Here is a 26,528-nt window from a genome sequence, read left to right on the forward strand (position 1 = left end):
GACTTTCATATGAAGAAAGACTGGATAGACTCGGTTTATACTCGCTAGAATTTAGAAGATTGAGGGGGGATCTTATAGAAACTTACAAAATTCTTAAGGGGTTGGACAGGCTAGATGCAGGAAGATTGTGCCCGATGTTGGGGAAGTCCAGAACAAGGGGTCACAGTTTAAGGATAAGGGGGAAATCTTTTAGGACCGAGATGAGGAAAACATTTTTCACACAGAGTTGTGAATCTCTGGAATTCTCTGCCACGGAAGGTAGTTGAGGCCAGTTCATTGGCTATATTTAAGAGGGAGTTAGATGTGGCCCTTGTGGCTAAAGGGATCAGGGGGTATGGAGAGAAAGCAGGTACGGGATTCTGAGTTGGATGATCAGCCATGATCATATTGAATGGCGGTGCAGGCTCGAAGGGCCGAATGGCCTACTCCTGCACCTAATTTCTATGTTTCTATGATCATGAACACCCTAGGGTAATGTGTTTGTCACCCTGGAAGATGGTGCAGTGGGGATTTACCAGACTGATGAGGTATGTGGTCCTTTGGAGAGTGATGGAGGGAGCCTGTATTCCTCAGTTCAGAAGAGTGCAAGGGAGAGAAGGGACAGTAGGTGCAGTTTAGTTTAATGATGCAGCGTGGAAACAGGTCCTCCGGCCCGAATCTACGCCGACCAATGATCATCCGCACACTGGTTCTATCTTACACCCTAGGGACAATTTATAGAAGCCATCTAACCCACAAACCTTCACGTTTCTTTGTGGAAGGAAATTGGAGCACCCGGAGAAAATACAGGCTATCACAGGGAGAACGTACAAACTCCACAGAGACTGCACCCATCGTCAGGTCTCTTGAAGTGTAAGGCAGCAACACTACTGCTGTGCCACTATGCCACCCAACTTATGGCAAAGAGAACATTTACCTTTGAGTTATGTCTGCACCGGAGGAGAATGCGGGGCTGTTCTGGCATCAGCTACAGATCCAACTCTACGCTGTGCCCATCTTCCTGTTATCGATGTGGACTTGTATCCGTGAGCTGCAGGTAAACAGATCGGGATCTGATAACACATGGAGCAAACCCAAGCCTGAGCCCAAAGCTCCCCTCAACCCCATGCACTTCCCTTCCACCCATTCACAATCCCTCTCCTCCCCACAACAATCCAAGCCCTCCCCACCACAATCTGAGGACCTACCCCAATCCCTCCCCCACACAATCCCCTCCCCCTATCCCTACCCCCCTCATACAATCCCTCAATTTTACTACTCCAGTTCCCCCACTCCAATCCTTCCCCCAGCAATCCACTCCTCTCCTGCCAATCCCTCTACCCACAATCCCTTTCCTCTTCCCAATCCCTTCTCCCAGCCTGCCCGATATCCCCAGCTAATTCACATCACCCACCCGTTCCATTTTGATTGTTTGCTCATCCTGCCCAATCCCTTCAACGCCACCCCATCCCCTCCTACTAGATTCATTCCCTCCACTATCTGATCCTCACACAATCCCATTACACCATGTCCAATCCCCTTGTTCCAGACCAATCCCTTGTCCCATCTGATCCCCCCTCTATGACTCTCCCCCCCCCATCCGGCCCCCTTCTGCTCGTCTGCCACCTATCCGCAGAATGCCATCCCACCAACCTCCCAACATGGAACATGAGGGGGCAAATGATTATTTGGGAGGCAGTGGGCCTTATAAATACGAACCCCCTGCAGAGAGCTGATAGAAATATGGAAATGAGCATCCTCCCTCACCTGAAACCACTTGTTCCTTCCCCCATCCCAATTATTAACCCCTTCAGCACCAGTGCACAGTGGCTGCACTGCAGTTCCTAGCCCAATCTACTGTGATAGCCCCTCCCAAACCCCTCACCTCACCTCTCCCACCCAGAAGGTCATGGGTAGCAAGAGGTTTCACCTCAAGTCTCCCACCGTCCAGACTTGGAAATGTATAGCCGGACCTTGATTGTCCCTGGAATTCCCGCCCCAACAGAACAGTGGTAAACTCCTTCACCTGAAGGACCACAGTGCTTCAAGAAGGTGCAACACCACCTTGCTGGGACAATTTGCTGTATTGTCAGCAATTTTGGGCACCATATCTGAGGAAGGATGTGCTGGCCTTGGAGAGGGTCCAGAGAGGATTTACAAGAATGATCCCAGGAATGAGTGGGTTAACTTATGATGAGCGTTTGACAGTGTAATGCATTCATATGTATGTTAATGAGTTGGTGTTCAATATAGGCAGGGAATGCTGGGTAATAAATCTCTCTCTCGTGATCCAGGCAACCAGTAAGTCTTGTTCTTCATTCTGCCGTCCGCAAAATAACAACATTGGCAACGTGGATGGGATAGAGTTTGTGAACTCAGCCTTTAAATACAGTGCAGGACTGTTTTGTAACATGCAGTATTATTTAACATTTTAAACAGCAAATGCAGAGCTATGTCGCAGTTGTTTGCGAACTGGTCACGATAGGCCACAGATCCTTCTATGCAGGGGACTGTAGTTTAAAGCAGCAGCTGTACAAATCGTCGAGAGTTTTGTCAGGCTATCTCTATGTTGTGTCTATGTGGCAAGATGGCATCCTTGGGATTGTACAGGATTTTAGACTGAGTTTTTTTTTGTCGAGTTCCTCAAGCTGGTATAACCTTTCCACAGCTAAGTTTTAGGTGAATTGTTACACCAGAACAGACAGGAAATTGGGGTTTTTGAACGGACTTAAAAAAAAAAAGAACGACACGATGGCAGTGTCCACAGGCTACATTGGAAACCTTGGCACTTTTGACAAGAGTAGAGAGCCGTTCAGCTCCTATATGGAGAGAGCGAACATGTTTTTCATGGCAAACAACATAATGGAGATTAGTGGTGAAGGAGAAGTAGTGACTGAAACAAATAAGGCTGTGTGCGAACATATGAAAGCGATTCTGCTCATGGAGATCAGTCCTGAAGTGTACGGCACACTCGTGAATCTCCTTGTGCCCATAAAGGCAAAAGACGTGCCATTCAATGACATTATGAAGAAGTTGGAGGAGCACTTCAACCCAAAGCCTCTGGAAATTGCAGAAAGCTCTAAATTCGGCTAGAAACCAGAAGCAGAATGAGACAACCAATGAGTACATTGTTGTCTTGAAAAACTTAACTTTGCACTGTAACTTTGGAACCTTTCTCGGATGCGCACTATGCAACAGATTTGTTTGTGGTCTAGTGGATGAACGAATTCAGTCCAAACTCATGAACACTCCAATCTTACATTTGAGAAAGCATGCAAGATTGCTACCACAATGGAGATGGCATCGAAGAATGCTCGCGAGTTTTGTCCACCACAGACTGCAGTGGCCGTTTACACTCTCAAGGCAGTGCCTATGGCCAAACCAAGAGGCGCTAAACCAAAGTATGGCGGGGAGCAGAGTTCAGACAATTGTTTTCGTTGCAACGGTAATCACTCGTCCCAATTTTGTTAATTCAAAATGGCCAAGTGCTATAACTGCCAGAAGAAAGGCCATATCGCCTCAGCATGTCGGGCAAAGCTTAAAGCAGGAAACCAACAACCTGCGGGAAACAAGCGACAACACCAGAAAGGAGTTCACAACTTGGAGATGAACCCAGATGGAAATGAACTTGGGTTGTACACCATTTATGCAATCAACATCGATAAGCCTACACCCAGTCAAGGCAAGGACTTTCAAACTAAACTATTGATTAATGAACAGTTAATCGATATGTGTATTGACAGGGCAGCAGATTGTTCGGTCATGAGCAAACAAAGTTATGAAACAAAGTTCCCACAGACACCATTGTTTGAGAGTAAGGTCAAGCTGAGAACCTACTCAGGCAAAGTTTTGGAGACATGCGGCCAAATGAACTGTAAAGTTCAGCATAATGGTCAGTCAGTAACATTGCCCATTATAGTGGCCAGCTACAGAAATAAACCAACCCTCCTTGGGAAGGATTGGCTGAGTTAGACTGGAAATACATTTTCAGCATCAATTTGTCCAAATCACGTCTTGAAAACGTCTAAGCAAGCATTTGCCGACAGTTACATGGGAGTAACAGGGTACTCTGCATACATTCGACTTAAGCAAGATGTGAAACCTGCGTATTGTCAACCAAGACCTGTACCATATGCACTAAAGCAACAAGTGGAGGAAGAACTCAACAGGTTAGAGCGTAATGGAGTACTCGTGAAGACAGACCAGAGTAACTGGGCAACGCCAATTGTGGCCGTACCCAAGGCCGACAAAACTGTTCGACTACACGGTGACTACAAAGTCACAATCAACCAAGCTGTTGACGATGAACAATATCCCTTACCAACCTCACAAGATCTGTGCGCAGAACTTAGCGGAGCAAGAATCTTCACTAAACTGGATTTGTCTCACGTTTACGCCCAACTCAATGTCGACAAGGAAAGTCAGCGGTACTTGACTATCAACACACATAAGGGCTTGTATTCATATACTAAGCTGCCCTATGGTGTGAAATCCTCCCCAAAAATCTTCCAGTCTGTCATGGACAAAATGTTACAAGGCATTCCGCACTGTGTGTGCAACCAGGATGACCTACTGATATTCACAGAGGGCATGGTAGAACATCTGGAAATCCTCGAGCAAGTTTTCACACGACTGAACTGTCACAATGTCAAACTGCGACAAAGTAAATGTGCATTTGCACAGTCAGAGGTGGTCTACCTTGGACTCAAAGTAGACGCCAATGCTTCGCCCTGTGAAGGCGAAAGTGGAAGCAATAGTGAATACTCCAAAAACCCAACAATAGTTAATGCTGCAAAACCCTACAATCATTCCTTGGGATGGTGCAGTTCAATGCGCGATTCCTTCCAGATTTAGCAACTGTGCTAAAGCCATTACATCATCTGCTACAAAAATATGTGAAATGGACATGGGGAAAGGAACAACAACGTGTATATGACATCTCCAAGGAAAACTTGACAAGTGACAACCTCCTTGTTCACTACGACACGACACGCGAGATGAAACTTGCTAGTGATGCTTCAAGTTATGGTGTAGGTGCAGTGTATTGGCCTAGTATTGACAGTGACATCGAGTCACTGGTGAGCAAATGTAGCGCCTGCCAAAATTGCTGGAGTAAACCACCAAAAACACCACTGCAACCCTGGTCATGGCCAAGTAGACCTTTTCAGAGAGTTGATGTAGATTTTTGTGAAAAGGGTAATGATCACTTTCTGGTACTAGTAAATAGTCATTCCAAATGGATTGAGGTTAAGCATATGGGGTCAAGCACTACTACTGAGTGTACTATAGATGAGTTGAGATCAATTTTTGCATGTCATGGTTTACCGGAAGAACTTGTTTCTGATAACGGGCCTCAGTTTCGTTCAGAACGGTTCAAAGAGTTCATGCAGCGGAATGGTGTAAAACACACACTTGTTCCCCCATACCATCCAGCCTCCAACGGGGCAGCGGAAAGGTTTGTTAGAGTTGTCAAAGACGCTCTCAAGAAACAGGTTTTGCAGGGTAGTTCAAAGCTCAGCATGAAACATCATTTGGCTAGCTTCTTGCTGAAGTACAGAACCACACAACACACAACAACAGGTTACTCACCTGCAGAACTCTTGATGAAGAGAAGGCTAAGAATACACCTAAGTCTAGTTCAACCCAATTTGGCCTTGAGAGTTGAGCAAAAACACTTAAGTCAAAAACGCTATTTTGACTCCTACTAAAAGGAGAGGAACTTCAAGTCAGATGAGCAAATCCGTGTTCTCAGTCCTCCGAACAAGTCCCAATGAGACAAATAGGATGTTGGGAAAATAGTGGAAGTGTGTGGAACAAAAAGATAATTAGTTGAAGGCGATAGGATCAAAAGTGTTCATGTTGATCAAATGATTCCAGCCAAAGATGAATGAAAAACTGAACATGAAGTCCTAATCCCTGAGTTTGTATCTGAAAGTGAGTTGGAAGAGACCACTGTGATTGAAACACAAAGTTCAGTCAGTACAGACAAAGAAACAGATTCCTCTGGTCAAAGTCAGGGCACTAAAACAGAGCCAAACAAGCCTACAGTTGAGTCAACACCTAAACCTGTTTCACCTGTTACTGTTAGACGATCAGGCAGGATCCGTAAACCAATAGTCAGGTTAGGTTTATAAGTTAAATGGCTCACTGCACAAGTAAAACAAAAATGTGCAGATATGTAAAATAAATATATTATGTTTATCATTTAAGATTTCATAAATACTGGTTTAAATCAAGTACACATCAAAATAGTAACTGAGTACTTAAATTTAATACTTTAAAAAAGGAGAGCAGTGTAATGTATTCATACATATTCATGTGTATGTTAATGAGTTGGTGTTCAATATAAGCAAGGAATGCTGTGTAATAAATCTCTCTCCCTCTTGTGATCCAGGCAACCAGTGTTAAGTCTAGTTCTTCATTCTGCCGTCCAGAATATAACAGGCGGCACTGAGCCTGTACTCGCTGGAGTTTAGAAGAATGAGGGGGGACCTCATTGAAATGTACCGAATAGTGAAATGCTTGGATAGAGTGGATGTGGAGAGGTTGTTTCCACTAGGACTAGAGGTCATAGTCTCAGAATTAAAGGACATTATTTTAGGAAGTAGATGAGAAGGAATTTCTTTAGTCAGAGGGTGGTGAATCTATGGAAATCTTTGCCACATAAGGATGTGGTGGCCAAGTCAATGGATATTTTAAAAGCAGAGATAGGTTCTTGATTAGTACGGGTGTCAGGGGTTATGTGGAGAAGGCAGGGGATGGGGTTCTTCTTCTTCTTGTGCATGGCCTGAAGTTGTAGGACAACTTGTTCTATTTCATCTTATTTTACTGTATGTCAAAAAAGGGCGGACCACGTGAAGGTTGCAATCTCCCACCCCGGAATGGAGTTAGAAGGGAGAGATAGATCAGCCATGATTGAATGGCATAGACTTGATGGGCCGAATGGCTTAATTTTGATCCCCACATGACCTTATGCAGGTGATGATCTTGTCCTGGGAATGACAGAGACCTCAGAAACAGATTACCACCCTGCCCCCAACACTGGGGCAGGCATGAGGTCATGGAAGAAGAACATTTCCCCCCATAGAACCTCTTGCACCCACCTGCCATTTTCCAGGCCACCGCAAAGATGATGACACAGAGCAGGAGACCCCCCAAAACAGCCCCTGCGATTATACCGCTCCTGATTCTGGAGTTAGGGTCCGGGCTGGAGTTGGGTCCGGGGGAAAAGTCTTCAGTCTCTTCTTCACTCTCGTCTGACTGCCCCACCGTGAGGGTCCCAGAGCGGGTTTCAATCGACCTCAGCTGAAACCTCAACCTGTATCTGGTGCCTGCAACACAAGGAAACAGTAAACTCTTCAGATGCTGATACAGAGCCATTCCCCGTCAACAGGAACAGTATCCAAAGCAAGGAAAGAGGCGATTAGGTCCGTCTGCTCTTTGCTGCTGGCTCTGGGGGGACGGCCATCACCACTTCCCCCCCCCCACCCTCGCCTCACCAAGCCACTGCCCACTCTGTGACTGATCCCACACTCACCTAGAGAGGAGCAGCACCACCCAGGATTACTGGGGAACATGATCCCTCTTCCTCTCTGTCAGCCTCACCAGCCTTAACCTTAAGCCCAAACCTTTGCCCTCCCCAACTCTAACACTTAAACATAACCATAATTCAAACCAGTAATGGAAATGGGTTTTAGGAACTAGGGGTACTCCAAGGTCCCTGAGGCTGAGGTTGGGAAGTAAGTGGGGGGGGGGGGGGGGGGGGGGGGGGGGGGGGGGGGGTTCAGTCATTCCCATGGGGAATGCATAACTTGTTCATTGTGGATCACAGTCCCTTACAGCACCACTTTCCTCCACACTCTCCATCTCATGGAGACTGGAAACCAAAGATCCTATAGCGGAGCAAGATAACCCGTAGTAGGGTCACGGGTAATCTTCAGCACCATTTCTGTTACCGGCTTCCGTCTCTGCTCTAGTATCTTTGCTTTGGTCATGGCCTCCTCACCCACAAATCATCTTTTTGTTTCTCAGCTGCAGGTGATCATTTTGATATTCTTGCCTCGTCCTCCTTATAAACTTTGAACATACAAAACATTGCCATTTGGACGGAGCTCCAGAAAATCATGCACCCACTCAAGCCATTCACAATGTCAGGCAGTGACTAGTGGGGTACCGCAAGGCTCAGTGCTGGGACCCCAGCTATTTACAATATATATTAATGATCTGGATGAGGGAATTGAAGGCAATATCTCCAAGTTTGCGGATGACACTAAGCTGGGGGGCAGTGTTAGCTGTGAGGAGGATGCTAGGAGACTGCAGGTGACTTGGATAGGCTGGGTGAGTGGGCAAATGTTTGGCAGATGCAGTATAATGTGGATAAATGTGAGATTATCCATTTTGGTGGCAAAAACAGGAAAGTAGACTATTATCTGAATGGTGGCCGATTAGGAAAAGAGGAGATGCAGCGAGACCCGGGTGTCATGGTACACCAGTCATTGAAGGTAGGCATGCAGGTGCAGCAGGCAGTAAAGAAAGCGAATGGTATGTTGGCTTTCATAGCAAAAGGATTTGAGTATAGGAGCAGGGAGGTTCTACTGCAGTTGTACAGGGTCTTGGTGAGACCACACCTAGAGTATTGCGTGCAGTTTTGGTCTCCAAATCTGAGGAAGGACATTATTGCCATAGAGGGAGTGCAGAGAAGGTTCACCAGACTGATTCCTGGGATGTCAGGACTGTCTTATGAAGAAAGACTGGATAGACTTGGTTTATACTCTCTAGAATTTAGGAGATTGAGAGGGGATCTTATAGAAACTTACAAAATTCTTAAGGGGTTGGACAGGCTAGATGCAGGAAGATTGTTCCCGATGTTAGGGGAAGTCCAGGACAAGGGGTCACAGCTTAAGGATAAGGGGGAAATCCTTTAAAACCGAGATGAGGAGAACTTTTTTTTCACACAGAGAGTGGTGAATCTCTGGAACTCTCTGCCACAGAGGGTAGTTGAGGCCAGTTCATTGGCTATATTTAAGAGGGAGTTAGATGTGGCCCTTGTGGCCAAGGGGATCAGAGGGTATGGAGAGAAGGCAGGTACGGGATACTGAGTTGGATGATCAGCCATGATCATATTGAGTGGCGGTGCAGGCTCGAAGGGCCGAATGGCCTACTCCTGCACCTAATTTCTATGTTTCTATGTTTCTAATAGGTGACATTTCTGGTCGAGACCCTTCTTCAGACTGACAGTCAAGGGAAAGGGAAAGGAGAGGTATAGGCATATCTTCCATTCATTTGTCCTTAGTACCGTCTATATATCTTGTTCCTCTTTCCCCTGACTCAGTCTGAAGAAGGGTCTTGACACAAAATGTCATCTATTCCGCTCTATGATTGTTGCTTCCGTCCGTCTGTCCGCTCGTTTGCTCGCTCTTGGATTAAGTAGCGCAAGGTAAAGCTGCAAATTCACGCACAGGATGGAAACTGGAAACTGCAACTAGGGGAACGCCGTCCCCTGGATCCATTTCCATCACTGATTCAAACCCCAACTGTCACCAACGCTACCATTAAACTTCACGCTCACTAAAATGAGCACTAAACCTAACCTCACCCTCACTAGAACCCACACCTTCACCAACTGTAACCATAAACCTCTCACGGACCATCACCCTCACCCATCCTTGTTCTTTCTGATGCTCCATCAACCCAAGGAAGTGTCAAGCTGAACACACAAAGCAGGGCCTTCAGCAGAGCCCCAAGGCATCACACAGAGTGTGGGAGAGAGATTAACACACCACAAAGTCAACAAGAAACATAGAAATTAGGTGCAGGAGTAGGCTATTCGGCCCTTCGAGCCTGCACCGCCATTCAATATGATCATGGCTGATCATCCAACTCAGTATCCTGTACCTACCTTCTCTCCATACCCCCTGATCCCTTTAGCCACAAGGGCCACATCTAACTCCCTCTTAAATATAGCCAATGAACTGGCCTCAACTACCTTCTGTGGCAGATAATTCCACAGATTCACCACTCTCTGTGTAAAAAATGATTTTCTCATCCGGTCCTAAAAGACTTCCCCCTTATCCATAAACTGTGACCCCTAGTTCTGGACTTCCCCAACATCGGGAATAATCTTCCTGCATCGAGCCTGTCCAACCCCTTAAGAATTTTGTAAGTTTCTATAAGATCCCCTCTCAATCTTCTAGATTCTAGCGTGTACAAGCCAAGTCTATCCAGTCTTTCTTCATATGAAAGTCCTGCCATCCCAGGAATCAGTCTGGTGAACCTTCTTTGTACTCCCTCTATGGCAAGAATGTCTTTCCTCAGATTAGGAGACCAAAACTGTATGCAATACTCCAGGTGTGGTCTCACCAAGACCCTGTACAACTGCAGTAGAACCCCCCTGCTCATACTCAAATCCTTTTGCTATGAATGCTAACATACCATTTTTGCTTTCTTCACTGCCTGTTGCACCTGCATGCCTACTTTCAATGATTGGTGTACCATGACATCCAGGTCTCGTTGCATCTCCCCTTTTCCTAATCGGCCACCATTCAGATAATAGTCTACTTTCCTGTTTTTGCCACCAAAGTGGATAACCTCACATTTATCCACATTATACTGCATCTGTCATGCATTTGCCCACTCACCCAACCTATCCAAGTCACCTTGCAGCCTCCTAACATCCTCCTCACAGCTAACACTGCCCCCCAGCTTCGTGTCATCCGCAAACTTGGAGATGTTGCATTCAATTCCCTCGTCCAAATCATTAATATATATTGTAAATAGCTGGGGTCCCAGCACTCATGGTTGATCATCCAAAATCAGTACCCTGTTCCTGCTTTCTCCCCATATCCTTCGATTCCGTTAGCCCTAAAACACTCTTAACTCTTGTAAAGGAAAGGTTCTAATCATCACTTGCAACCAAATAAACGGATACAAGATCAAACTGTTGGAGGAACTCAAGTGGGTCAGGCAGCATTGACCATCTTGTGTCTCCAAGGATATCAGAACCTGGAGTTTCCATTGAGCTAGGCTTTGGTAGAAATTGGCTACAGGAAATCTCAGCACTTTGAGCTCCATTTCCAATAGTGTTGCTCCAGTTTTGTACAGTCTTCTGCACTGGTTTGAAAGGGAGCGGTGCTGTGACAGGTTCTGCCATGGAGCAATTGAGCCCCAGCATGGATAATTATCATGGCAACTGTCCCAATGGCAAAGAGGCACTTAGTTTGACCAGTCAACTCATTCCAACCGCTGCCTAATGTCATATTCCCATTGCACAGGAGTTGTGCTGACTCCTGATTACAAACATCCACAATTTGTGATTCACTCACTTCCAGACAACCCCTCCTTGGTCAGGCAATGTTTTATATGACAAGTTGTCAATCTCAGCCTGGTCTGGAATGCTGCAGGCAGGCAATTGGAGATACACGGAGGAGTCTTAGCAGAAATGTTTTTTGAAAAGTTGTGTCACTTTACATGCAGAAATACACCTGTGGCTGTGACCTCTGCCCCTTGTAAATTTGAAAACTTGTGAGGAATGCAGTTGGAGAAGTGAGAGATAAAGAAATATTTTGTGACATTACAACACAGGACCCAAGGTGTGTGAACAAAACATGAGAGCTGAGCTGCCCATCACGGCACTCTCTCTGGAAGAGATGGCAGACATTCCACAGAGCTGACTAATGGTTCGATGCTATGTGCTGGAAGATCTCGATCTTCAGTGTTCTTTGTCTCAGTGCAGTTCCAGTCTCCAGAGTGACTCAGGGTAAGCAGATTCAGAGACATTGTCTCCCTGATGTTTATCAAAGAATCCACTCCAGTTATACAAATGATAAAACTATCAGTTACTCGCCCAGTGACCCAATCTCCAGAGCACAAGCCTCAAAATCCTTGCAAGTGGAAGTATTTTGCATTTTTGTTAATCATGGGTGAGGTTCCAGAAGACTGGAGGATAGCTAATGTTGTTCCTTTATTTAAGAAGAGCAGCAGGATAAGTGATGTTCATGCAGGCTGGTGAGCCTTCGGTCAGTGGTAGGGAAATTATTGGACAATCTATGTACAATTCTATTTATGTACCTTTGGAAAGTCAGGGACTCTTGGTATTAGTCTTCGAGATACAGCATGGAAAAGGCTCTTCGGCCTACCGAGTCCACGCAGACCATCGATCACCCGTTCAAAGTCTGAAGAAGGATCTCGACCTGAAACGTCACCTGTTCCCTCGCTCCATAGATGCTGCCTCACCCGCTGAGTTTCTCCAGCATTTTTATCTACCCGTTCACACTAGTTCTGTTTTACCACTTACACCCACCCCCTACACACTGTTTACAGAGGCAATTTACAGAGGCCAAATAACCTACGCCTTTGGGGCAAGGAACATAAAGTTGGGACGTTATGTTACAACTTAAGGAAAGTCTGGTGAGACCGTACTTGGAGTATTTTGTGGACTGGTCACCTCACTATAGTCTGGAGGATGATAGATATAAGGAGAAAGTGAATAGGCTGGGCTTGTTTTCCCAGCAGCAAAGTAGGCTGAGGGATGATCTGATAGAGGTGTATACAAATTCTGAGGCATAGAGTGCCTCATAATAGTCAGAATGTTTTTCCCATGAAAGGGATATCAAAAATAAGAGGGTACACATCTGTGGTGAGAGAAAGGAGTTTTAAAGGGGATCTGAGTGTATTTTTGTCACTCATCAAATGGTTGATATTAGGAACGCACAACCAGAGGAGGAGTTGGAATCAAGGTGGAATCAAGATACAATCACTACACTTAAATAGGCAACGCATTAAAACTTATGGACCTAATGCGTGCAGATGGGATTAGTGTGCATGGGCAAAGAAGTCAGCATGGGTGAGGTGAACCAAAGATGAATTCTATCTATCCTTCTGTTATTTGAGGAAACAAATCAAAAGGACCCAAGTATTTCCTGGTGCACCACATCTCTGGTCACTGTAGCGGTGGAGAAGTGACAGCCTCCGTGTGTCTAGTTCCACACCCAGTAACCCAGTAACAACACCTTCCTTTGGCATCATGCCTGGTCTCAGGATTTCACAGTTACTCAGTCAATGGGGACAGTTTCGCAGTGCCAGCAATTCCCAGGTGAGGGGATGGAGAACAGTGATGATGCTCAAAGCTGTGACTCTCCGGTTTGGGTCCCACACTGGAGACGGGAGCACACGTAGCTATGTGGTCAGAAATACAGTCTCCATCAGTGGGGACCTGATCGCTTTGCAGCCCCCTGGAGTGGCGATGAGGGAGCGCGCCGTGCCATCGACCACTCACCATTGGTGCTAATGGAGAGGTCGGTAAAATTAGCCCAACAACCCGTGAACAAGATCCTCATCGTTCCGTTGAGTCCGGTGACAACCTCGTCTTGGAAATTCACCAGCACCACATCCAGTTCCCAAAGGGTAACTCCCACCGCCACACAGTTGTCCTGGATCACAAAACACAGCAATTAGGAAACTAGAGCAGAGGAATGCCCTGTGTCCAAAGTAAAATGAAAATTAGCCACACACACTTCACAGCACCATGCTTGTAACTCACAGCCACAAGACATATGACTGTCTTTAGACTTTACAGATACAGTGTGGAAACAGGCCCTTCGGCCCACCGAGTCCACACTGACCGATGATCACCCAATATACTGACACTATCCTACACACTGGGGACAATTTACAATTTTACCAAAGCCAATGAATCTACAAACCTGCACGTCTTTGGAGTGTGGGAGGAAACCTAAGCACCCGGAGAACACCCATGCGGGCACAGGGAGAACGTGCAAACACCATACAAACAGCACTGCTAGCGAGGATCGAACTCGGGTCTCTGGCGTTGTAAGGCAGTAACTCTATCGCTGTGCCACTGTGTCACCCTAAACAGGCACTACACAGTTATCGGGAGAATGGGTGCATTATCGGATCCATTACAGGTACATGGGAAAATGGGACTGTGGATCAATGCATCAAAGAGCTAGCACAGAATTAACGGGCCAAATGGCCACCTCCTGTGTACTATTCCACCAGGATGCAGGTCCTATCCAGATTTCTTCAAGCCATAAATGTTGTTTTACCACCCCCTAGAAGTAACAAATAAAAACACGTAAAGTTGGCAAATTGTTTGCTTTTGCGGCTTCATCCTCCTGCCGACTTACGTCAGAGTCCACCGCCATGATGCAGGGTTGCTGCTTGAGCAGCTGTCCGGGCTCTCCAGCGATCGGCTCAGTCACCACCACAAGAGCTGCCACAGTTGCTACATGGGCCCTACTCACTGATTCCCGTTGCACCGGTTCTGAGGCCACCTACAACAACAGCAACAACAACAAGAACAACTTGGGTTTATGGAGAACAACAGTGCAAAGGTCCATCATGGTCAGAATATGGTAGGGATGGAGAATTCAAGTGTCAGGCAACAGGTAGATCAGGAAGAGGGACCCAAAGTTGAAAGGACGCAGATGAGTAGTTGGGGCCATAAACTGTAGCGAAAGGACGGAAATGAGGAAACACTTTTTCTCACAGAGAGTTGTGAGTCTGTGGAATTCTCTGCCTCAGAGGGCGGTTCTCTGGATATTTTCAACAGAGAGCTAGATAGGGCTCTTAAAGATAGCGGAGTCAGGGGATATGGGAAGAAGGCAGGAACTGGGTACTGATTGTGGATAATCAGCTATGATCATATTGAATGGCGGTGCTGGCTCGAGGGGCCGAATGGCCTACTCCTGCACCTATTGTCTATTGAAAGTGAACAAAACTGGAGGTTCAAACTATTTATTTCAATGCTAGAGACTTAACAAGCAAGACGGATGAACTCAGGACTGAGCACAGGTCTGACCATAAAGGATCACTCAATCTGCATTTGGTTTCTCCAATATTGTGAAGGGTACATTGTGATCACCAAAAGCAACCAGTCAGACAGGAGAAATTACAAGCTAATCGCTGCTTTGCCTGAAGGGACGGACTGGATCCCTGAATGTGGGAATCAAAGACGTGTTACATGTCCCGGGCCAGGAGTATATGGGGAAGTGCTGTGAGAAGGCCAGTGGGGACAAAAGAACGGACCAGACTCACAGAAGCAAGCGTTACTTCAGAATTGAAGGGATGTGGGGAAGATATGCCTGGTTTATGTCGCACTTCTAATGGACCCAAAAAAAGTGAAGACTGCAAGTGTTATTGAACAAAATCTGTCGCAGATCAACATAAAGAGATATTTCAGCGCCTCTACTTCCTGAGATTACGGAGAGTCGGTTTGTCAAGGAGGACTCTCTCGAATTTCTACAGGTGTACAATCTAGAACATGCTGACCGGTTGCATCGTGGCTTGGTTCAGCAACTTCAGCGCCCTGGAGAGGACGAGACTACAAAAAGTAGTAAACACTGCCCATTCCATCATCAGCTCTGACCTTCCTTCCATCGAGGAGATCTATCGCAGTCGCTGCCTCAAAAAGGCTGGCAGTATCATCAAAGACCTGGCCACACACTCATCTCCCTGCTTGCTACCTTCAGGCAGAAGGTACAGGTGCCTGAAGACTGCAATGACCAGGTTCAGGAATAGCTACTTCCCCACAGCCATCAGGCTATTAAACCTGGCTCGGACAAAACTCTGAACATTAATAACCCATTATCTGTTATTTGCACTTTGTCAGTTTATTTATTCATGTGTTTTGTAGTCAATGCCTATTATGTTCTGTTGTGCTGAAGCAAAGCAAACATTTCATTGTCCTATCAGGGACACATGACAATAAACTTGAACTTCAGACCATTACAAAAAGCTCAATCACAAGGCTGGTATTAAACAGCAGCTTGGAGGAGGAAAGAGAGGTGCGGAAGTTTGGAGCGGGAACCCCAGATATCAGGAAGTTGAACGCATTCCCATCCATAGTGGAACAATGGAAACTTGCGGATGTATCAGTGGGGAAATATGGAGAAGGTTTAAACTGGTTTGGTGGGGTTGGGAAGGGAGGGTTGAGTATCCTAGTGTAGAAAGGAAACAGATAAGAGGTCGGGGGGAAATACTGTAGTCTAAGAGGTGACCTTATTGAACTCAACAAGACCACGAGTGGCATGGATACAGTGACCACTCTGGTCTTTTTCCCAGGATAACAGATTCTAAAACTAAAGGGCATTGGGGCTTAAGGTGAGAGGGGGAAATTTAAGATGGTCCACGAGGCCAATTTTCACATTCAGAGGGTAATTGCATCTGGAATGAGCTGCCTTAGGAAACAAGAGAAACAGATACCATTATGACTTGTAAACTCTGGGACAGATACATGGGTAGGAAATGTTTAGAGGATTGTGGGCCCAATACAGGCAAATGGGACAAGCCTGGTATGCTAACTCGGTTGGCAAAAGCAAGGACCTGTTTTGTGCTTTCTGTGACCAGTGGGAGGAGGGAACAGGCACATTAGAAACAGAGAAGGGTGAGGCTGTAGAGGGATCTGAAAACCAGGCGAGAATTTTTATCACGTGCCGTCCTACCAGGATACATGCCTGGTGTGCGAGTACAGGGAAGATGGGAGAATGAGATGATATGAATCAGGACGCCTATCGTACAGATTTGCTTGAACTTTACAGAGACAGAAGATGGAAAGCCATGATTCAGACATGAAGGCTACAAGATGGATACAAAATGCTGGAGTAACTCAGCAGGACAGGCAGCATCTCTGGAGAGAAGGAATGGGCGACGTTTTGGGTCGAGACCCTTCTTCAGACTGGTGGAAGTCTGCACGAACAGTCTACAAGAGGTGGACAAGGTTTGCTGAAGCAAATCAGGCGAGGCAGAGGCATTAAAGATCCCCAAGAAAACCTCAACACTGATGGTGGTGCATTTTCTGTGACATGGGTTTGTCCATCTGACGTGTATGGAGCAAGTCCTCCATCAGACACGGCCACAGAAACTGATGAATGGCTCTGAGAATCCAGGCCAATTTCCTGCAAGAAAAGGTCATCATACTGTTGGTGGTTTAAAAGGCAGATGGGTAAATGGAGCTACTGGAGCTACTCCATGTTTAAGATCCCCTGAACATCTATCAGTCTCTGAAAGATACAGGGTGATAGAAGCCTTATCAAATGAGGGAGGAGATAGAAAGAGTGGCTGAATAGATGGAACGTACAAACCAGTGGGGTCCATGGAATTAACAAGAAACATTTATATTGCCAGCTGAGCGCTTTATTTGCATAGAGCGGAATTACAGGAGGTGTTACCTGGTTCCATTCTGGATCATCTGGAGATGGCACTGGGCTGGAGATACCCAGGTCAGAGATTTCAACGCCCAACGAAGCACTCAGGTTTCCAGTCAACATGGCCTCACTGAGACTGCTGGCAATTTTCTTCAGATCAGAGAACATCAAAGTGCCTGCATAATGTGGTGATCAAATGGTCAGTTCAGAGACACAAGTCTGAATATTTCACCCATCTACTGTGTGAAATGGGCAATAAGCACAGGTAACACATGATCCGGCACAGCCTCTGCAGATGTGACAAATTATTACATAGTAAGGGAGAGGGTGGGGCAGGACAAGGCACTGCAATTAAGTTTTCCTAATATACCCTCATAGCAAATTCAGTTCAAGTGGTAGTCCCTGCAAACACTGTCACCTGCAGGCTCCCACACACATTGCCGTTCGCTATCACAGGTCTACATCCCAACACTGGGAGCACCTCCACAAGGGGGACTGCTGCAGTCCAAGTCCGTGCACATCCTCACCCCTGCCCTCCTATTCTCAAGGGAACTAGGGATAATAAATGCTGACATCACTCATGTCCATTACTTGAAAACTAATTAAAAAAATTGGTGGTGGATTCTGGAAATGGTTCCAGCATCAGCATGGTATTGGCAACTAATTCAACAAAGGTTTACGCAAGGTTCGCATGGGAATAGACAATAGGTGCAGGAGTAGGCCATTCGGCCCTTCAAGCCAGCACTGCCATTCATTGTGATCATGGCTGATCATCCACATTCAGTACCCCGTTCCTCCCTTCTCACCATATCCCGACTCCGCTGTCTTTAAGAGCTCTATCTAACTCTCTCTTGAAAGCATCCAGAGAATTGGACTCCACTGCCTTTGAGCCAGAGATTTCCACAGATTCACAACTCTCTGGGTGAAAATGTTTTTCCTCATCTCCGTTCTAAATGGCCTACTCCTTATTCTTAAACTGTGGCCTCTGGTTCTGGACTCCCCCAACATCGGGAACGTTTCCTGCCTCTAGCCTGTCCAATCCCTTAATAATCTTATATGTTTCAATAAGATATCCTCTCATCCTTCTAAATTCCAGACTATACAAGCCCAGCCGCTCCATTCTATCCACATATGACAGTCCCGCCATCCCAGGAACTAACCTCGATAAGTGGAGAAAAGGTGGGCAAACAGCTAAGACAATATCTAACAGGTAGAATGTTTGAAGAAGATGCATGATCTCCGCTTGCCCTGACATTTTGGGCAAAGTCAGGGATATACCAGCCCCAAGCCCAGCCAATCAATTCATGGCATAGCTGAATTCTGTAGCTTGCTTTGATTTGTGAAGCTCCAAATCACTTGTTTACATTCGCTTTTGGCATCCACAACCTGAATTTACACACCAATCCGTTAACTTCACCCATACAGTTAAATGTGCAGCCTTTCAGAATTCAAGTACTGCCATTTGACCGTGTAATAAAGCAGTATCAAATGTACGGTCCTTATTTAAGATAGGTGTAATGTGATAGTAAAGATTTGTCGACTTCGATATTTTTTTGGTGGCACAGTGAAGTAGCTGCAACAGTCGCTGCCTCAGCTCCAGACACCTGGGTTCAATCCAGACCACTGATGCTGTCTGTGTGGAGTTTGCAATGTTCTTTGTGTGACCGTGTGGGGGTGAACATAGAATATAGGTGATATGATTGAACATAGAATAAGAACAGGCCCTTTTGCCCATCATGTCTGCATCAACCATAATGCAGATTTTATTTGATTTGAGATGTACAGGTTAGTTGGCAGCAATGATTTCCCCTAGTGTGCGTGTTTCCGTACGTACGTGTGTGTGTGTGTGCACATCAGTGAATGGGGAGAATAGGTTGTGACTAAATTAGTGCGGGAACAGGATTGTTTTGTGAGTCGGCATGGAGCGGATGGGCTGAATGTCCTCAATGGGCCTAAGTAAATAAATCTGAGCTGCTCTACGCAAACAGATGAGTGCCAAGTGAAGCACTTCATCACTGGCAAGTTGAACAAACTAGCCATTGCGCTATAGACCCTGCATGGTGCCGGGCACTATGGGAATACGGGTCTCACCTTTCCCTCTTTTAGTGGGGCTTTGGGGAGAGGGAATTTCAATGAATGAATAGACGAGTAATCTGACACATTTGTGAAAAAAGATTCAACCGGAGAGCTTCAGGAAACGCTCCTCAGATTGGACTGTGAACAAAGAGGCTGGACCTAAAATCAAAGCCGCCGATTAGGGTAATGCAAGGAAGATCTTTCCCATATGGAGCAGTGGGAATCTGAAGTCTCCGTCACAAGGCGTGGCTGCTGAGGTTTTAGACGAAGATGGCTAGGATGTTACTGACATGACATTATCATGTCATCAGACACAATGCCGTGTCCATGAATTGGATGATCTGGGCTCCTGGTGAAGTGACAGGAAACTAAAGTGGGCTAGTCATTGGTGTGGGGATCACCTCATATTCTTCTATGTAGGTCTCTCCTACAACATCTGCTTGTGTGACAAATCTATCATTGCAGGGGCAAAAACAATCTTCAGGTGGAATTCAGCAGGCACATGTGGGGTAATTGAAATGGTCGACATTAATAAAGGTTGTGACCACAATATCGACCGTTCCTTTCCATCCAGAGATGCTGCCTGACCCACTGAGTTCTGCAGCTGATCATCGGTTGCTCCAGATTCCAGCATCTGCAGTCTCGTGTCCCAGGAACCAGTCTGCTGAATCTTTAATGAACTCCCATTATGGCAAGTATATCATACCTTAAGGAGACAAAAAGTATATACAACACGCCAGGTGTTGTCTAGCCAGGCCCCTGTCTAATCACAGTAAGAGATCTTTATTCTCACTCAAATCCTCTCGCAATAAAGCCCAACATACAAGAACCTGCATGTCAGCTTTCGGTGTCTGCTGTAGAAGGACATTTCCCAGTGTCGCACCTTTAAAACAATACTCAGCATTTGTGTTTTAACCTCACTTTCACACTTGGTGTTCCACCTGCTATGGTCTTGCTCTGTTTGTCCATACCCTCTGAAGCCTCTTTGCAACCTCATCATTCACTCCAGACTAGGGAACGTAACATACGATCCCTTCAGCCACATCGTCGACAGTTTATGAAGAACTGGGGATCGACCGCCAATCCTTGCAGAACCCACTAGTCACGGTCTCCCAACTGGACACGGACCTATTTATTCCCACTTTGTTTTCTAACTGTAACCAGCTTGCAATCCACACTGGTATTTTAACCTACTTCCTGCCTGAAGAAGGGTTCTGACCCGAAACGTCCCCTATTCTTTTTCTCCAGAGATGCTGCCTGACCTGCTGAGTTTCTCCAGCATTTTGTGTCCATCCATGCTCTCTAATCCTCTTCATCAACCTTCTGTGTGGGATTTTATTAAAGGCATTCTGGAAATCCAAATGCACCCCATTTGCTGGTTCTGCTACCTGAAACAGGCTCAGTGAACTCCAATACATTTTTCAAACGTGATTTTCCTTGTATAAATCCTTATAGTTTCTGATCTGTTGTGTTATCATTTTCTAAGTATCCTTCCTCAATGATGCTCTCCAGCCCAGAAACAGCCTGAAGTCCCCTTCTCCCTGCCTCCTCTTCCTCGAATAACGCCGTTACGTTTGGAGATAATGGGTGATATCCTCGGTGCACCTGTTTTGTGAAATTATCACAACTATTAACTCCAGTTTCCCAACTTCTGCTGGTGGGATCCAAGCTCAGGATGTTAACTAATTCCATTGCAAAGGCTGCATTCTCCAGCCCAGTACAAAGTGCTACCTCAGTGAGGTGTGAAAGTGACCTCCATTACCTGCAGGGCTGCTTGTGTTAGTGGAGTTACTGCTGGTTGATGCCAATTGCTCCGACGGAGGTTCTCCAATCTCCATTTCCACGGTGATCCCTGTGGCCCGCCTTTTGCGACGCCCCGTTTCTCGGATGATCTTCGTGATGCGGATTTTATTCGCTGGCACGTCTAGGAACAGGGCAAGGTTGTTTGCCAAGTCAGGGCCGTAAAATTCATCCACTGTCATTGCGGGCAAATTAAAGGATATAAACAGCGTTGGGGCTGTGTGGACCTCTACGGGAATCGAGCCTCTCACCAACACATTCAGCATCTGGTATTTTCTGTCAAAATAGTTTGCACCAGAGACAGGGGAATTCAACCTCGGAACGAATTCTCCTGCGAAGACACAATCAAGACCTTCACGTTAAACTCATTCAACGTGTGCAAGCCTCGTTAGATTACATTTTCGCACACTTCTGGTCTCCATATCCTTGGGTTAAACCATCCTGGAAGCACTACGCACAGTTCTGGTCTCAATATCCCTGGTTAGACCACACTAGGAGGACCACAAACAGTCCTGGGTACCATCCATCTTGGATACTCCATAGTGGGAGTACCATGTACAATACCGATCTCCGTATCCCTGGTTTAGACTACACTGCGAGGACCTTGCACACTTTAGTCTGCATATCCCCAGGACCACACGGGGTGCACTGTGCACAGTTCTAGTCTCCATATCCCTGGGTCAAACCACCCTGTACAGTTCTGTTTTCTTTATTAAAGAGTATATATCGTGGCATTGAAGCAGGGGGTAAAATATATCCAGAACACTCCAAGATCTGAGAGGTTATTCCCACAGGAAGCGCTAAACTGATTGGGGATAAATTTTTTCTCGTTACATATTCTGGGGGGTGATCTGAAGGGAGGAGGGGGGGTGCAGACAATTGATATAAAATGGGAACTGGAAATCAGCAGGTTCAGGAGAAGAAGCCCCTTCCCTCAGAGAGTGGTGCTCGTTCTCACAGGATAATTCCTCCCCCCAGAGCATGGGAAGGGAGAAGGGGGGTGGGGTACATGTTGGATGTGTCCCACGTGAATATCCCTCCTCTCAGAGAATGATTGTTTGACTGTTGAGCAGAGCTGCAACTGCTGGTTTACCTGTGTAGGTGGGTGCCCTCAGGGTGTAGTCTGTGTGATCGTTGTTCCACTGTGCGTTGGTTGGAGGGATCAGTGTACCGTTGACGTACACATCCAGACGTTGTGGCGATGAGTAGTAGACGGACAAACGAACAGCCTTTATCGGAAAGATAAAGAAATTTAGTTGCGGAGATTGGCTCCATGTAGTTAAAGTCCCAGGATAGCTGACAGGACGGTTCCCAAACACCAAGCCAGCTGAGGAAATATTGGTTTGGGTAAAGCTGGTCAAAGGTAAGGCAACATTTCAGGGAGCAGGGAAAGCTGGGCAGGAATGAAACCCAAAGCTTGGAACCACGTGGGGAGGAAGGACAGCATGTGGGCCCACAGCGGGGATAGAGGGCCCACAGTGGGATAGAGGGCCCACAGCGGGGATAGAGGGCCCACAGTGGGGATAGAGAGCCCACAGTGGGATAGAGGGCCCACAGTGGGGATAGAGGGCCCACAGTGGGGATAGAGGGCCCACCGTGGGGATAGAGGGCCCACAGTGGGATAGAGGGCCCACAGGGGGGATAGAGGGCCCACAGTGGGGATAGAGGGCCCACAGTGGGGATAGAGGGCCCACAGTGGGATAGAGGGCCCACAGGGGGATAGAGGGCCCACAGGGGGGATAGAGGGCCCACAGTGGGATAGAGGGCCCACCGTGGGATAGAGGGCCCACCGATAGAGGGCCCACCGTGGGATAGAGGGCCCACCGTGGGATAGAGGGCCCACAGGGGGGATAGAGGGCCCACAGTGGGATAGAGGGCCCACAGTGGGATAGAGGGCCCACAGTGGGGATAGAGGGCCCACAGTGGGGATAGAGGGCCCACAGTGGGGATAGAGGGCCCACAGTGGGATAGAGGGCCCACAGTGGGATAGAGGGCCCACAGCGGGGATAGAGGGCCCACAGCGGGGATAGAGGGCCCACAGTGGGGATAGAGGGCCCACAGTGGGGATAGAGGGCCCACAGTGGGGATAGAGGGCCCGCCGTGGGGATAGAGGGCCCACAGTGGGATAGAGGGCCCACAGTGGGGATAGAGGGCCCACAGTGGGGATAGAGGACCCACAGTGGGATAGAGGGCCCACAGTGGAGGATAGAGGACCCACAGTGGGGATAGAGGGCCCACAGTGGGATAGAGGGCCCACAGTGGGGATAGAGGGCCCACAGTGGGGATAGAGGGCCCACAGTGGGGATAGAGGGCCCACAGTGGGGATAGAGGGCCCACAGTGGGATAGAGGGCCCACAGTGGGATAGAGGGCCCACAGTGGGATAGAGGGCCCACAGTGGGATAGAGGGCCCACAGTGGGATAGAGGGCCCACAGTGGGGATAGAGGGCCCACAGCGGGGATAGAGGGCCCACAGTGGGGATAGAGGGCCTGCAGCGGGGATAGAGGGCCTGCAGAGGGTATAGAGGGCCCACAGCGGGAAGGATTGGCATAGATAGTTCCTTACTCTGTTGGCATCAGCAGCAGGCAGCAGCAGACGCAGAGTCTGAGGGCTGGTGCTGGTGAAATACACATCGCACGACTTGTTAGTGGCCACAATCCCAAAGAAAAGCGAGATCCTCTTCTTACAGGTATATCCAGAGCACCAGCCGTGGTACTGTGGGCCTGCCATAGCAACACATAATGTAAGCAATGCATAGTGGAAAAACACATACCGAGCAAGTCTCCGAAAGGCGTTAACCACACTGACACTTCACCACCTTCCCGGTAGAAACAGCTTGAGCACTCGGTAACGAACATCACCAGAATGGGTCAGGATCTGGGAGTAGTGCCTCCACTTTGGGCTGGGGGCAAAGTGCAAGGCACCTCACCTCCCTTACCAGCCAATTTTCTCTGAGTCCAAGGAGTTTTTCACCCTAGATGGCAGACACTGGGAGATAGTCTCCCTGGCTGGGGAGCATTGAACAACGGGACACTCAGGATAATGTTGAGGGACATGGGATGGGGCAGGGAGGAGGAGCTGAGGTGCAGGAGCACCACTGGCAGAGGCTCAAGGGCAAAGGAAGCATTGCTTGCAGTAAGACTATTCAGATTCCAACTCGCAATTAATTGGCCAGTGTGGCTCCCGTGGAAAACCAAGTTTGTCATAACACAAATTAACTGAAAGCGGGCAGGCAGCAAAACATCTCAATGCAGGGAATGTTGGATGTACTCATTGCTCAGAACGCAAAGGGAAAATGTGGCACCTGGAGCATTAGGTACAGGGTTGATGTTCAAGAAGGAACAGCAGATGCTGGTAAAACGAAGGTAGACAAAAATGGTGGAGAAACTCAGCGGGTGCGGCAGCATCTATGGAGTGAAGGAAATTGGCAACGTTTCGGGCCGAAACCCGACTACAGGTGCATGTTGACCGGGGAAGTATTAAAATGCGGCTTGAAAGAAACTTTGATGTGAAATGTGTCATTCACAAGTGGACACGCTGTTGCAAGAGGTTTCGAGCACCCTGGCGTTTATCAGTCAGGGCATTGAGCGTAGAAGCTGTTGTGTTATGTTGCAGCTGACCATGACGTTGACAAGGTCGCTCTTGGTGTATTGTGTTGTGTTCTTGGTCACCCTGCTATGCGAAAGATAAAGGGAGAGGTTGAGCAGGCTTGGACTTATTCTTTGTGGAGTGCAGAAGATAAAACCATGAGGGGAATAGATAGGGTGAAAGCACAGTCACTTTCCCAGGATTGGGAATCTCAAACTAGAAGGTGAGAGCGGAAAGATTTAATCAGAACTATTTCCACATATATGGTACATATATGGAACAAGTTGCCAGAGGAAGTGGTTGAGGCATGTAGAATAACAACATTTCAAAGACATGTGAATAGGTACATGGAGAGGAAGCTTGAGTGGAATATGAATCAAATGCGTAAAGATTGAACTAGCATCTTGGCTGGCATGAATGAATTGGGCCGAAGGGTCTGTTTCCATGCTGTATGATTCCATATTTATATGACCCATGCTCTGCAGGCTGGTCAGTGCAAACTGCAGAAAGAAAGTTGTAACAGTTGTGAGACTGTCACTAACTGGAAGACAAAGATAAGCAGTGCTCCAACATACAAGGGGGGCACAGTGGTGCAGTGGAAGTGCTGCTGCATCACAGTGCCAGAGACTCGGGTTCGATCCTGACTTTGGGCGGTGTCTGCGTGGGGTTTGGACGTTATCACTGTGACCATCAGGGTTCCCTCCGGGTGGGGAGGAATGAGACAGTGGGATAGCATGGAACAAGTGGTTATTGTTACAGAACCAGGTGATGGGTGTGAATCGTTATGAATTAGGATCATTCCCTTTCTTTTTTGTTTAGCGCTACCTTTTTTGGATTTTTTACTTATTTCCTTTCCCTTCTTAAGGCCCTCTTCTCTTTGGGGCCTTGTTTTCTTTTCTTATAACTTTCTTTCCCCCCCCCCCCCCCACATTCTCAAGCAACCAGTCCACTTAACCATCATCATTCATTTAACAGCAACTACTGCGGACTACACTTCACAAGTATGCAGATGATACAACGGTGATTGGCCTCATCAGCAACAACGATGAGCTGGCCTACAGGGAGGAGGTCCAGCACTTAGCAGCATGGTGCGCTGACAACAACCTGGCCCTTAACTCCAAGACCAAGGAGCTCATTGTAAACTTCAGGAAGTCCAGAGGCGGCACACACACCCCCATCCACATTAACGGGACGGAGGTGGAACGTATTTCTAGCTTCAGGTTCCTGGGAGTCAACATCTCCGATGACCTCTCTTGGACCCACAATACCTCTACTCTGATCAAGAAGGCTCATCAGCGTCTCTTCTTCCTGAGGAGACTGAAGAAGGTCCATCTGTCTCCTCAGATCCTGGTGAACTTCTACCACTGCACCATCGAGAGCATCCTTACCAACTGCATCACAGTATGGTATGGCAACTGCTCTGTCTCCGACCGGAAGGCATTGCAGAGGGTGGTGAAAATTGCCCAACGCATCACCGGTTCCTCGCTCCCCTCCATTGAGTCTGTCCAAAGCAAGCGCTGTCTGCGGAGGGCGCTCAGCATCGCCAAGGACAGCTCTCACCCCAACCATGGACTGTTTACCCTCCTGCCATCCGGGAGGCGCTACAGGTCTCTCCGTTGCCGAACCAGCAGGTCGAGGAACAGCTTCTTTCCGGCGGCTGTCACTCTACTCAACAACGTACCTCGGTGACTGCCAATCACCACCCCCACCCCCCCCCGGACACTTATTATTATTTATTCAAATCGTTTGCTATGTCGCTCTTCAAGGGAGATGCTAAATGCATTTCGTTGTCTCTGTACTGTACACTGACAATGACAATTAAAATTGAATCTGAATCTGAATCTGAATCTATCCTCATTCTTCTCTTCTTTCTCTTTTCTCTTTTTCTATTACAGGTTAAAGTTTAAAAAAAAAGAGAAGTTGT

At 47.2% G+C, this 26,528-nt stretch overlaps 1 protein-coding gene across 1 annotated transcript in view; it reads right to left on the reverse strand.

Moving 5' to 3' along the window:
- LOC129696063 (fibrocystin-L-like) overlaps nt 1–26,528 on the reverse strand; it is a 168,801-nt gene that overhangs the window by 1,268 nt on the left and 141,005 nt on the right. Inside the window, exons 74-81 of the mRNA XM_055633470.1 lie at nt 23,582–23,739; nt 22,111–22,246; nt 20,980–21,348; nt 17,166–17,326; nt 14,124–14,270; nt 13,253–13,406; nt 7,083–7,310; nt 917–1,030 (exon numbers count right to left, since the gene is read on the reverse strand). Of these exons, the coding sequence (XP_055489445.1) occupies nt 924–1,030; nt 7,083–7,310; nt 13,253–13,406; nt 14,124–14,270; nt 17,166–17,326; nt 20,980–21,348; nt 22,111–22,246; nt 23,582–23,739 (1,460 nt within the window). The 3' untranslated portion in view covers nt 917–923. The remainder of the gene's footprint in view (nt 1–916; nt 1,031–7,082; nt 7,311–13,252; nt 13,407–14,123; nt 14,271–17,165; nt 17,327–20,979; nt 21,349–22,110; nt 22,247–23,581; nt 23,740–26,528) is intronic.

Source organism: Leucoraja erinacea, chromosome 4 (genome assembly GCF_028641065.1).
Source record: "Leucoraja erinacea ecotype New England chromosome 4, Leri_hhj_1, whole genome shotgun sequence".
In the NCBI taxonomy this organism is placed as follows: Eukaryota; Metazoa; Chordata; class Chondrichthyes; order Rajiformes; family Rajidae; genus Leucoraja; species Leucoraja erinaceus.